The sequence below is a fragment of the Bison bison genome, unplaced genomic scaffold, assembly GCF_000754665.1.
Source record: "Bison bison bison isolate TAMUID 2011002044 unplaced genomic scaffold, Bison_UMD1.0 scf7180017864452, whole genome shotgun sequence".
In the NCBI taxonomy this organism is placed as follows: domain Eukaryota; kingdom Metazoa; phylum Chordata; class Mammalia; order Artiodactyla; family Bovidae; genus Bison; species Bison bison.
In genome coordinates, this window is record NW_011495014.1 from 10608381 (window position 1) to 10621402 (window position 13022).

At 38.0% G+C, this 13022-nt stretch overlaps 1 protein-coding gene across 6 annotated transcripts in view; it reads right to left on the bottom strand.

The window, feature by feature from the left end:
* PKP4 (plakophilin 4) overlaps positions 1 to 13022 on the bottom strand; it is a 259298-nt gene that overhangs the window by 64301 nt on the left and 181975 nt on the right. For 4 of the 6 annotated variants that reach the window (XM_010859007.1, XM_010859009.1, XM_010859006.1 and 1 more), the window contains exons 5-6: positions 1316 to 1447; positions 1015 to 1205 (exon numbers count right to left, since the gene is read on the bottom strand). In XM_010859007.1, the coding sequence (XP_010857309.1) occupies positions 1015 to 1205; positions 1316 to 1447 (323 nt within the window). Of the gene's footprint in view, positions 1 to 1014; positions 1206 to 1315; positions 1448 to 13022 lie in introns of those variants that run through there. The other 2 variants (XM_010859008.1, XM_010859011.1) reach the window with 2 other exon arrangements.

A 13022-nucleotide genomic window follows, 5' to 3' on the forward strand; every position in this document is an offset into this window, starting at 1 on the left:
GGGGTGGGGGGGGTGCTGCAGCTGGAAGCAGTTTGCTATGGGCACAAGACTGCCTGTCCTAGCTTAAAAATTCATGCTCCATATTTGTGTTTGTTTTAATACAGAAATGTTTCTTAATACCTAAAAGTTTCCCTTAAATTGTTGAGCCAAAGTCATATTGTATTTCTCCTTTGGCACTGGGAACATTGGCCTACTGCTGTGTGTACCTTCAGGGCTTCCTGTATTACATGAAGAGATTAGTGTTACACTAACTTCTTTGATCATCGTGCCATTTTTCAGCTCCAGAGAAATCACTGGGGCACTTGGCCAGAAAGTCATCCTTACTGGTTACTGCCACTTGGGACTCCTATAACTTCTACTAATTTTGGCATATGCTGGAAGACTGAGTGAATAAAGTGGCAATGAGTGAGGAGCTAAGGAGTTTTCATAAACATATATGCATTATTATTATTAACATCAAGTAAGAAAATCATAACTTAACAGAATGGTTATCCTTCTATACACTAGCTTTCTATAGGCAGGAATATCTATATTCTAGCAAAGATACGTGTTTTCAGAGAAAAATTCCAATGATGAAGGCAAAACCTTTGGTTAGAATGGACCAGTCCCATTTTATACAAGTGTGGGAACTGTGCTCTGCCCCTCTAGGACTCTTCACAGCACATTTTAGCTCTAGTATTCTGAGGAACCCACAACTACACTAGAATATACCACCCAGTTCTCTCACACTCTCCCTGGACTACTCTCCTGATGCCAAACTTGTTGCTTTCAGAAAAACTACTCTCCTGTATCTAGAATTTATCAGATTTAATTAGTAGGAACTAATACATTTTTAGTTTTCAAGTTTAAAATTTCATTAGCCTCATGGTATAAAATGATTTTGCTGTGTCATCCATTCTAGAACTTCAAAATTGTACACATTGGGTTTACTTTCAATAAAGAATATTTAAATTAATAACACATAATCAATTAGGAGGGCATTTCTTTACAAAGATCTTGATGTGTTTGGCTTACCTGAACCAGTGTTTGCCCTTCAGCTCTTGAATTCCTCACCAGGTGGTTATTAGTTGATCCTACGAATGAATGCTGTGGTCTGTTATCTGCTTTACTCAAGTTCTGGCTGTTGTGGAAACTCCCTGCTTCCTGGTATCCACTGTCGGAATAAGAATTCATTTGTGTTGAACTTCTTGAGTTACCCAAAGATCCTGCAGGAATGAAACCAGCAGGAAATGCCTTTATTTTACATTTCTGATGCTCATTTTCAAAATGGAAGCATTAAAAGTAAATCTAATACTTAAAAGATAATACAACAGACCCTCACTTTCATGGAGAGACGTCTGTTCTGGTGAGTAGAGGGTCCCTGGTTCTGGCTCTGTCCTGATGAAATAGTTGTTGGGGTGGACAGTGTCAGAAACTCTAGGTTTGTTTACACCAGTATTTGGCACATCTGTAAGAAGATAAGTTTAATCAGCTAAAATGAATGACATTATATAAAAATTTGCTAAAAAAAAAAAAGGTTCAGGTATTTGTTAGCAACGTCAGATAATCTTAACACAAGACTATCAACTCAAGATTTCATACAAGTTAATATAAGACTATTTTCACCTTAAACCACAGTCATTTTGACTCTTTTCTATAGAAAAGTATTGCATATACTCAGTTTGTTACTATGTTTTGCTAAATTTCATGAGTATTTGTCATCCTGATTACCAGCTACAAATTAACTCACATGCTGCATTTAATTAAAATCTGAAAACTGACCTTGTTCTCCCTTGGAAAACTCACCTCCTGGGTGACTTCCTCCAAGAGGATCAACAAACTGAGTGAGAATGATGCTATTTAAACAAAAGATCTTCCATATGTCAAACTTTTGAAATGAAAACTTGCATGATGTCCACATTATTGAGCTTGGTGATGAAACTCTGGAAGCCAGGGCTAGCTTTTTATGTCAAATTTCATATGGACTAAAATAAAAAAAACTTTGCACAGTTTTCAGAACTGTCAACAATGGAAAGTTTAATTTCTTATCGATTTGCTTCTTTTATGCTTTTAGTCTTTTTCCAAATGAATACAGACAAATTTAACCTCATTACTGTTTTCTCTAGTCAAATCTCTTTTGCCTATTATCTTGTTTTATTTTCAACTATATCATTTTGCCATCTTGAACTTAAAAAACAAAACTATTTATCTTCTTCTTCTTCCCAATTCCAACTTCCTTTTTATGTTATAAATTTAGGTGGTGTAGATTAAACTGCATTTTATTCAACTCCATTCGAATATGTTCTTGTTTCTCTATTATCTTCAAAATATATTTGCTCAAATTCTGATGACAAGTCTTTCTTTCCTCAGATTTAACCCTCATGTTGCTAACAAACATTTTTTTTTCGGAATGCTGCTTCACTCTCACTTTATAAATTGAATCTGTATCATATTCTGAGTATAACACACAGTCCTAAGGAGGACTGAAATTTGTCCTTGGAAGAAAAGCTTTAACAAATGTAGACAGCATATTAAAAAGCAGAGACATTACTTTGCTGACAAGGATCCACACAGTCAAAGCTATGGTTTCTCCAGTAGTCATGTATGGATGTGAGAATTGGACTATAAAGAAAGCTGAATGACGAAGAACTGATATGCTTTTGAACTGTGGTGCTGAAGGAGACTCCTGAGAGTCTGTTGGGCTACAAGGAGATCAAACCAATCCATCTTAAAGGAAATCAGTCCTGAATATTCATTGGAAGGACTGATGCTGAAGCTCCAATACTCTAACCACCTGATGTGAAGGGGTGCCTCATTGGAAAAGACCCTAGTGCTGGTAAAGATTGAAGGCAGGAGGAGAAAAGGACGACAGAGGATAAGATAGTTGAATGGCATCACTGAATCAGTGGACACGAGTTTTAGCAAGCTCTGGGAGTTGGTGATGGACAAGGAAGCCTGGCGTGCTGCAGTCCATGGGGTTGCAAAGAGTTGGACACAACGAAAGTGAACTGAACTGAAGAATGTGGCTGAGAAAAGACAGTGTATGTATGTGTGTGCATGAACATGTGTTTGTGTTACTGTCTAGGGTTAAGGACCTTAGGAGAAGTTTCCTAGAGGATGTAGTATCTAAGTAGTATCCACTTACCACAGGAGGTCAGCTTGCCCTTTATTTATAGCACTTATCACCATCTCTCCCCACTAGAATAGAAGCTCACAGTGGACAGGGACTTTTGTCTGAGTTGCTTACTGTTGTACCTCAGCGCCTAGGACAGGTGCATAGCATTCAGCAGGTACTCAGTAAGTGCTTACTGAGCAAACAAATTCCCAGAAAGAATAGCGGCTTCTCTTTACTGAGTATTGATTCACACCTGGCATTGTGCTGTAACTTGTGTTCAACAAGGTTTGTCTACGTAAAGCAAGGGCTTCCCTAGTGGCTCAGATGGCAAAGAATCTGCCTGCAATGTGGGAGACCTGGGTTTGATTAGGGTTAGGGTTGGGAATATCCCCTAGTGAAGAGAACGGCATTCTGGCCTGGAGAATTCAGGCATTCTGGCCTGGAGAATTCCATGGACAGAGAAGCCTGGCAAGCTACAGTCCATGGGGTCACAGAGAGTCAGACATGACTGAGCACCTTTCACTCGCTCCTGTAAAGCAAAGTATAACTTTTAGGTATTGCTGATCAAGCTAGTTTGAAAAGTGAAAACAGGGTTTATAGGCAAACTGGGAATCCTACATTCTAATCCTTTAACTTGATGTCAGATTCAATCCAAGGTTTTGTTTCCTAGCCCCCAGGAAGATTTGCTGACATTCTTAATAATAGGTTTTTGATGAATGTGTCTCCAAATTTATTATTTGACAGTACACTTTTAGGTAGCAGAGCTCTGTGACAGTTCTGAATTCTTAAGTTTGAAATTTCAATATAGATTTCAGATTGCATGTGGTTCCCCCAGTACATACTGAAACATGCTCTATCTCTTTATCAGGCTAATAATACTGGAGAGTTATCTGCTTCAATTTGCAAGTCTTCTGTTTTTCCACAGTTCTAAACATTCTTACACCGCAATTTGTGAAGGAGTTTTATGAGGAACAAGTAAAATACATAGTTTGCTGGGTTACCAGAGTTTTACAGGGAATAGAATGACTGAGAGAAGCTAAACAAGAGATGAACCTGAAGTCAGAGAGCTATGCAGCAATCCACCTTTATTTCATCCAGGAAAGGAACACTGGAAAACCACACATGAAATGGCAACAAACTATAGATATGGAGGAATCACTGGGGTAGCTTCAAGACTTCACATACATTGGGAAATGTGCCATTTTAAAAAAGAAAAAGCTGTTTAGATATTTTCTAGCTTCGGCTTTAGTATAAGATAAAACCTGCGATACCAAAACATCAAAGTTTTTGGCTTGGAAACACTAGGTGGCATGCAGTGTCAGAATGTGAAAAAATTATCACCATGGAAACCAAAACCATTAGAGTTCTGTGTATGTCTCTCTCTTTTTAACCATTAGGGGATATTATTTAAATAAGAAAAGAGTAGGAGACACCCTAAAAATCTGTACTTCAGCAATTTGGTCTCTTTATCCTATGGAACATTTTATTGCAACCCAGGAGACAAGCAATTGTGCTTCTTTTCTAAAAGAAGATATTTAAAATAAATAATCTTAGAGGGATGGAGATGAAGGAGTAGGAAGATCCTGAGCTTAGTTCCTCCTATGGATATACATATACAAAACGGCACCTACATTTAGAACAACCATGTCTGAGGATGATCTGAAGACTAGCAAAACAGATTTTTTATAACTGAGGATACAAAGAAAAGACCACACTGAGATGGGCAGGAGGGGCAGAGATGTGGTCTAGTCAGAGCACAAAGCCACAGTGCAGCCACCCACAGTGGGAGAGATAGTGCAATTGTGGAGGACCCCTGAGGAGCGAGGACCCATGTCAGGTTTCCATCCCAGGGGACCTGCACCAGGAAGATGAGCCCCCATAATGCCTGGCTTTAAAAACCAGTGAAACTTAAGTCTGGGAGAGCCAGAGAGCTGTGGGAAACCAAGAATCTGCCCATAGAGAGCTCACACACAAACTCATTTTCTCCGAGTCCCAGGGCAGAAGCAACAGCTTGAAAAACATTGAAGATATAAGAGAAGGAGATTCACCGACTAACCTGGGGACATTTGCCAGAGGGCAGGGGTCTAGTGGAACTGTCTCCGGGAATGAAAACACTGACAGATGTCATTTTTTTATTTTTCTTTGCTTCCCCTGGGTGCCCTGTTGCCAGCAGGTGTCGTTTCTGTTACTGTTTTTCTACCTAACACACACTGTGAGCCTTGCCCAGGTGTTCCTGAGGACCAGCCCTGACCAATCCGCCTGGCCCCACTGGCCCCTTCAAAGCGTTTCTCACTCTGCCCCCACAGTGGGTGACCCGAGCCAGCACCAACACACCTCCAATGCGGCTCCCACTCCAGGGAACTAGCCCAGCACACCAGTGTGTCTGCAACGGCTCCAGCGGGGACCTACAGCCAGTTGTGGGTGGACCAGCCCCACCCACACATCAGTGTGCCTGCAGCAACTGGGGAAAAACCTCTCCGCTAGCTGAACCAAGGAGTCACCAATCTACCAGAGTGCCCATAGCAATCATGGTCCAACCACATGAAGTAAAGGCAGCCCACATAGAGGGTATTCCTGGAGATCCTGGCTCTTGTGACTAGAAGGGATTGAGCCATTGGACCTCAGAGGAGACTTTCTTTACGAGACCACTCTTTTAAGACTAGGAGAAATAGTTGATATACCTAATGCATAGTAACAAATACAAGAGAGTTAGATAAAACAAGGAGACAAAGGAATAGCTTCTAAATGAAAAAAAAAAAAAAGACAAAATCTCAGAAAAAAGGTAAAACAAGATGGAGATAAACAACTTAGTAGATAAAGAGTTCCAAATAATGGTCATAAACATGCTCACCAAACTAGGATGAAGAATGGATAAATTCAGGGAAAACTTCAAAAAAGAGAGAGAAAATATAAAAAAAGAACCATCAGAAGTGAAGAATAAAATGACTGATGTTAAAAATACACTAGAGAAAATCAGCAGATTAGAAGATGAAGAAAAACATTATCAATGATCTGGAAGATAGGATGGTGAAAATCACTCAAAAAGAGAGTAAAAAGAAAAGAAAGAATTTAAAAATGAAGAAAGTTTAAGGAACCTATGCAACAACATTAAGTATACTAACATTCACATTACACAGGAGCTGCAGAAGAAGAGAGACAGAAAAGACAAGAAAAGCCATCTGAAGAAATAATGACTGAAAGCTCCCTAACCTGCAGAAGGAAACAAACATCCAGGTGCAGGGAGCACTAAGTCCCAAATAAGATGAACACAAAGAGATCCATACTAAGACATATGATTACATGGCTAAGATAAAGAAAGAAAAACAAAAAAATCACATACAAAGGTTAATATGCCATAAGGCTATTAGCTGATTTTTCAGCAGAAAGTTCACAGGCCAGAAAGGAGTGGCATGATATAAAATACTAAAAGGAAAAACTCACAAACAAGAATATACTACCTGGCAAGATTATCATTCAGAATTGAGAGATAAAGGGTTTCCCAAATAAGCCAAAGATAAAGAACTTCATGATCACTAAACTGTTTTTTTTTAAAAATGTTGAAAGGACTTTTTTAAATGGAAAAGAAAATGCTATAACTAGAAACAAAAAAATAATGAAGGAAAAATTGCATTCGTAAAGGAAAACATATAGTAAAAGTAGTAGATCAATCAACTAAAAAGTCAGTATGAAGGTTAAAGGACAAAAGTAGTAAAATCATCTATATCTAAAATAATGAGTTAAGTAAAACACAAAATAAAAATATGACCTCAGAAACAAAGTATTCAGGGAGGGGAGTAAAAAATGTAGTGCCTTTTAGAATATGCACAAACTGAAGTGACCATCAACTTGTAATAGAATGCTATATTCACAGGTTGTTGTATATAAAACTCATGGTAACCACAAACCAAAAACCCATAACACATACACAAAAAAGAAAGAAAAAGAAACATAAACATTACACTAAAGGAAGCCATCAAATCACAAGTGAGATTGAGAAGAAGGAACAGAGAACTATAAAAAACAACCAGAAAACAATGAACAATGGATATAAGTATATGCCTATCAATAATCACCCTTAATGGAAACAGACAAGAACAAAAGACACAGGGTGGCAGAATGGATGAAAAAACAAGATCCATATATATGCTGCCTATAAGAGACATGCTTCAGATCCAACGACACACAAGTGAAGGGATGAAAAAGATACTCCATGCAAACAGAAATGAAAAGGAAGCCGGGGTAGAAAAATAAACTTTAAAATACAAACTGTAACAAGAGAGAAAGAAGGGCATTACATAATGATAAAGGGGTCAATCCAACAAGAGGATATAACACTTGTAAACATCTGTGCACTCAACACAGGAGGACCTAATACATAAAGGGAGATATTGACAGCAATATAGTAATAAGTGACTTTAACACCACACTTACTTCAATGGACAGATGAACCAGACAGAAAATCAATAAGGGAACATGACTTTAAATAATACATTAGATCAGACAGACCTAATAAATATATATACAGAACATTCCAGCACCCTAAAATGGCAGAGTACACATTCTTTTCTAAGGCACACAGAACATTCTCCAGGATGGATCACGTTAGGCTGCAAAAAAAGTCTCAATAAATTTAAGAAGACCGAAATCATATCAAGCATCTTTTCTGATCACATGAAACTAGAAATCTAGCAAAAACACAAACATCTAAAGGCCAAACAACATGCAACTAAAAAACCAATGGGTCAAAGAAGAAATCAAATTAGAAATTAAAAAATACTTCTGAGACAAAACAAAGTGGAAACAAAATACTCCAAACTCTACAGGACTAGGCAAAATCCATTCTAAGAGGGAAGTTTATAGTGATACAGGACTACCTCAGGAAATAATAACATTCTCAAATAAATAATCTAACCTTACATCTAAAGGAACTGGAAAAAGAACAAAGCCTAGAAGTCAGCAGAAGGAAGGAAATAATAAAGACTGGAGCAGAAATAAATAGTAAAAGCAATAGAAGAGATCAATGAAACTAAGACCCGGTTCTTTGAAAAGACAAACGAAATTGATAAACTTTTGGCTATACTCATCAAGAAAAACAGAGAGAGGACTCAAATAAAATTAGAAATGAAATACAAGTTACAACTGACATCATAGAAATTCAGAGGATTTTAAGAGATTACTACAAACAGTTACATGCTAACAAATCAGACAAACCCGGTGGCCACAATAGCTCAGTTGGGAGAATGCTAGCCTGAAGATCTGAAGGTCCCTGGTTCAGTCCTAGTTTTTGGCAACTATTTCTGACCCTTTGGGCTTCCCTCGTGGCTCATATGGTAGAGAGTCTGCCTGCAGTGCGGGAGACTCGGGTTTGATTCCTGGGTTGGGAAGTTCCCCTGGAGAAGGAAATGGCAACCCACTCCAGTATTCTTGCCTGGAAAATTCCATGGACAGAAGAGCCTGGCAGGTTACAGTCCATGGGGTTGCAAAGAGTCAGAGATGACTGGCAGGCTACAGTCCATAAATCAGACAAGCTAGAAGATGTGGATAAACTCCCAGAAACACTAAATCTTCCAGGACTGAATCAGGAAGAAAAAAAATATGAGCAGATTAATCACTAGTAATGAAATTAAATCAGTAATCAAAAACTCCCAACAAACAAAAACCCAGGCCCAGACTGGCTTCACAGGTGAATTCTATCAAATACTTAAAGAAAAGTTAAGACTTATTCTTCTTAAACTACTTCAAAACCTTTGTGGTTATATGGTCAACTAATTTACTACAAAGAAGCCAACATTATGCAGCAGGGGAAAGGCAGTCACTTCAATAAATGCTGTTAGAAAAACTGAACTGCTGCTGCTGCTGCTGCTGCTGCGTCGCTTCAGTCGTGTCCGACTCTGTGCGACCCCAGAGATGGCAGCCCACCAGGCTTCCCCGTTCCTGGGATTCTCCAGGCAAGAACACTGGAGTGGGTTGCCATTTCCTTCTCCAATGTATGAAAGTGAAAAGTGAAAGTGAAGTCGCTCAGTCATGTCTGACTCCAGCGACCCCATGGACTGTAGCCCACCAGGCTCCTCCATCCATGGGATTTTCCAGGCAAAAGTACTGGAGTAGGATGCCATTGCCTTCTCCGAGAAAAACTGAACAATTACATGCAAAAGACCAAAACTGGGTCACTTTTTTTTTTTAATAGCACACACAAAAAAATAAAGTCAAAATGGATTACAGACTTAAATGTTAAGACCTGAAACCATTAAGCCCTAGAAGAAGACACAGGCAGTATGCTCTTTGACAACAGTCTTATTAATATTTTTTTGGATCAACCTCCCCAGGCAAAGACAACAAAAGCAAAAGTAAATAAGACTATATCAAACTAAAAAGCTTTTATACATCAACAAAATAAAAAAGCAGCCTACTGAATGGGAAAAAATATCTCCAAGTGATATATCTGTTAGGGGGTCAATATTCAAAATATACAAAGAACTCATACAAATGGACACCAAAAATCCCCCATAGTTCAATTTAAAAATGGGCAGAGGATCTGAATAAACATTTTTATAAGGAAGACATACAGATGATCAATAGACACAAGAAAAGATGCTCAACTTCACTAATCATATGGAAATATAAATCAAAACTACAATGAGATATCATCTCATACCCTCAGAAGTTATTATCAAAAAGACAAAAATCAGGTGTTAACAATGATGTGGAAAAAAAGGAATCTTCATGTAGTGTTAGTGGGATTGTAAATTGGTACAGCCATGATGGAGGCTTCTCAAAATAGTAAAAACAGAACTACCATATGATCCAGCAATTCCACTTCTGGATATTTACCTGAAGACAGTGAAACCATTAATTTGAAAAGATACATACACTTGTATTTTCACTGCACCATTATTTATAATAGCCAAGATATACAAACAGCTTAAGTGTCCACCAGCGGATGAATTGACTAACGATGTGGTATCCCATTGTGTACTGCCCATCCATTAAAAATGCAATTTTGTCATTTGCCACAACACGGATACAGTATCATGCTAAGTGAAATAAGTTAAAGAATGACAAATACCATATGATTTTATTTATTTCTGGAATCTAAAATACAAAACAAAAATGGACTTATAGATACAGAGAAAAAACTAACTGTCAAGGGGTGAGGGCTTAGGGGGTAGTTGGCAAACTGGTGAAAGGGCTTAAGAGGTACAAACTTTCAGTTATAAAATAAATAAGTCATGAGGATGTAATGTACAACATAGAGAATATAATCAACAACATTCTGGTAACTCTACAGTGACAGACGGTTACTAGACTTAAAACTACCCCCAAGTAATATAATCATCTACCCTCTAAATGTTAGTATCTATCTTATATTTTTATTATTTATTTACTTTCAGCCATGCAGGATCTTAGTTTCCCAACCAGGGATCAAACCCATGCCCCCTGAAGTGGAAGCATGGAGTCTTAATCACTGGACTGCCAGGAAAGCCTGTTTTTTTTAAGTGAAATGCTTCAGAAAATAGAATATGGAAAAGGACACAGACGTTGTTTTTCAGTCAGTAAGTTGTGTCCAACTCTTTGCAACTCCATGGACTGCAGCGTGCCCAGGTTCCTCTGTCTCTACCGTCTCTCAGAGTTTGCTCAAATTTATGTCCATTGAGTCAGTGATGCTATCTAACCATCTCATCCTCTGCCACCCCCTTCTCCTTTTGCCTTCAATCTTTCCCAGCATCAGGGTCTTTCCTAATAAGTCAGCTCTTTGCATCAAATGGTCAAAGTACTGGAACATTAAAATATTAAATTCATATATGCCAAAAATCTAATTTGAAGACCTAAATAACTGGGTTTAGAGCACAGCATACATACTCTGTGCTTTACATTTCAGTAAATATAATACAAAATTCTACAAAATTGGTAAAATGTTCATTTAATATGAATTGTAAAATAACCAAATTCTATACTATGAATAAGGTCTTCAATCATTTTTCTTGTGGTGTTGGAGAAGACTCTTGAGAGTCCCTTGGACTGCAAGGAGATCCAACCAGTCCATTCTGAAGATCAGCCCTGGGATTTCTTTGGAAGGAATGATGCTAAAGCTGAAACTCCAGTACTTTTGGCCACCTCATGCAAAGAGTTGACTCATTGGAAAAGACTCTGATGCTGGGAGGGATTGGGGGCAAGAGGAGAAGGGGACGACAGAGGATGAGATGGCTGGATGGCATTACTGGCTCGATGGACGTGAGTCTGAGTAAACTCCGGGAGTTGGTGATGGACAGGGAGGCCTGGCGTGCTGCGATTCATGGGGTCGCAAAGAGTCGGACACGACTGAGCAACTGAACTGAACTGAACTGATAGTAGAGTTCAATTACAATGTATATCTGTGAAGAGAAAAAGACACTGAAATCTCTTCCGAATCATTAAAAGAAAATTAAAACTGTTTTTCAAAATAGTTTTGCTATTATTTACTGCTTCTTTGAAAATTTATAATCCACCAATTACATACAGACACATAAATGTATGTACACACAGCCACTATACCTCAGGTAAACAAAAGGGTCATTTCTGAATTACTAAAACATTCCTTACTGTAGTATGGCATGTCACAATGACTAATTATGCATTATTTACACAATCTTTCAAAAGAATGTCTTTTAAAAACATCTGCTATGTGGAATGGAAGCAGATACTAGTCAAATTTATCAGAGAAACCCACAGAGACTTACATGATGGGGTTAATCATTTCATGATTAACGCTCTAAACTATAATTTAAAAGTTGGCATGTTGTGATTTAGTACAATCAGAACATGAAATTAAGACATTTTTATGAGTAAAAATGGCAAAGTATGAATGCTACTTCTTTAATCTGTGTAAATATGTGTTTATATCTGTGTAAACATGTGTTACCTTTCCTTAAAAAAAAATCATAAACATGTTTTCTGGGACACCAGAAATATACTTCAGGACATTTTCAAGCATAAATTAGCATCTTCCAAGAAAATGAATGTCTATAAATATAGAATTTGAAAAAGCTTCAAAGTAGAATGAAGTAATCTCCATCTGTGATTAGGAGTAGGGGATTTGTGGAAGCATGGTCCTTCTTGTCTGCTACATTTCATCTGAATGTCTGAGTATTACTCAAAAAAGGGCAATTAATTAGAAAAAGTACAAGGTTGTGGCTAAGAAAAATATATGTGTTAAGGGACAATAATGTTGTGGGCCTATTGAAAATGTTATATTATCCACCCCATTAAGCTCATAGTAAAAGATGAAATACAAAGTGGATTATTTTATCTTTTCTGTGATGTATCTCCCCGATACATATTGAATACGCATGAAAATATGTTCAGTAAAAAGTCTAAGACTTCTTTAAAGAACTTGAAATTCTGAAAATGCCTCTGCTTTGTTAATCTATGTGTCTGTTTATGTTATATGAAATGACAGAGGTCTATACTGTGTGTAAAATCACCATGGAAACAGAAACCTAGAGATCAGTAGTAAGGAGACTCAGCACGTACAACCCTGCAACTAGTCTTTCACAAACCAGCATGCTGTAACTTTATGCCACATTCTCCTTGTCCTGAGTTGCTATAGCATTTACGGGTGTGCCCTTTCATAAAAAGTAGTGTAGTGTGAGTTCTGGCAGGGCTCTTAGGATGGTAACAGCACGCAATGTTAAGGCAGATGATACTTTCTTTGTTAAGGGAACTGGGCATGTGACATTTTTTCCAACTCTGGCCTAGAAGTCAGTTAAGGCTATTACACACAGGGGCAACACTGTGAAAAATGAGCAGAGTATTTAGTCTTATGGGGACTCAACTTGCTATTTGGCATTGGGACTCTCACTTTTCATAGGATCAGAGGCTCAGGAGGGAGTCTACTTTCCAGAGAGCTGTTGCAGAAATAGTATTCCAGTGCCTTCAACAGCTAAGAAGT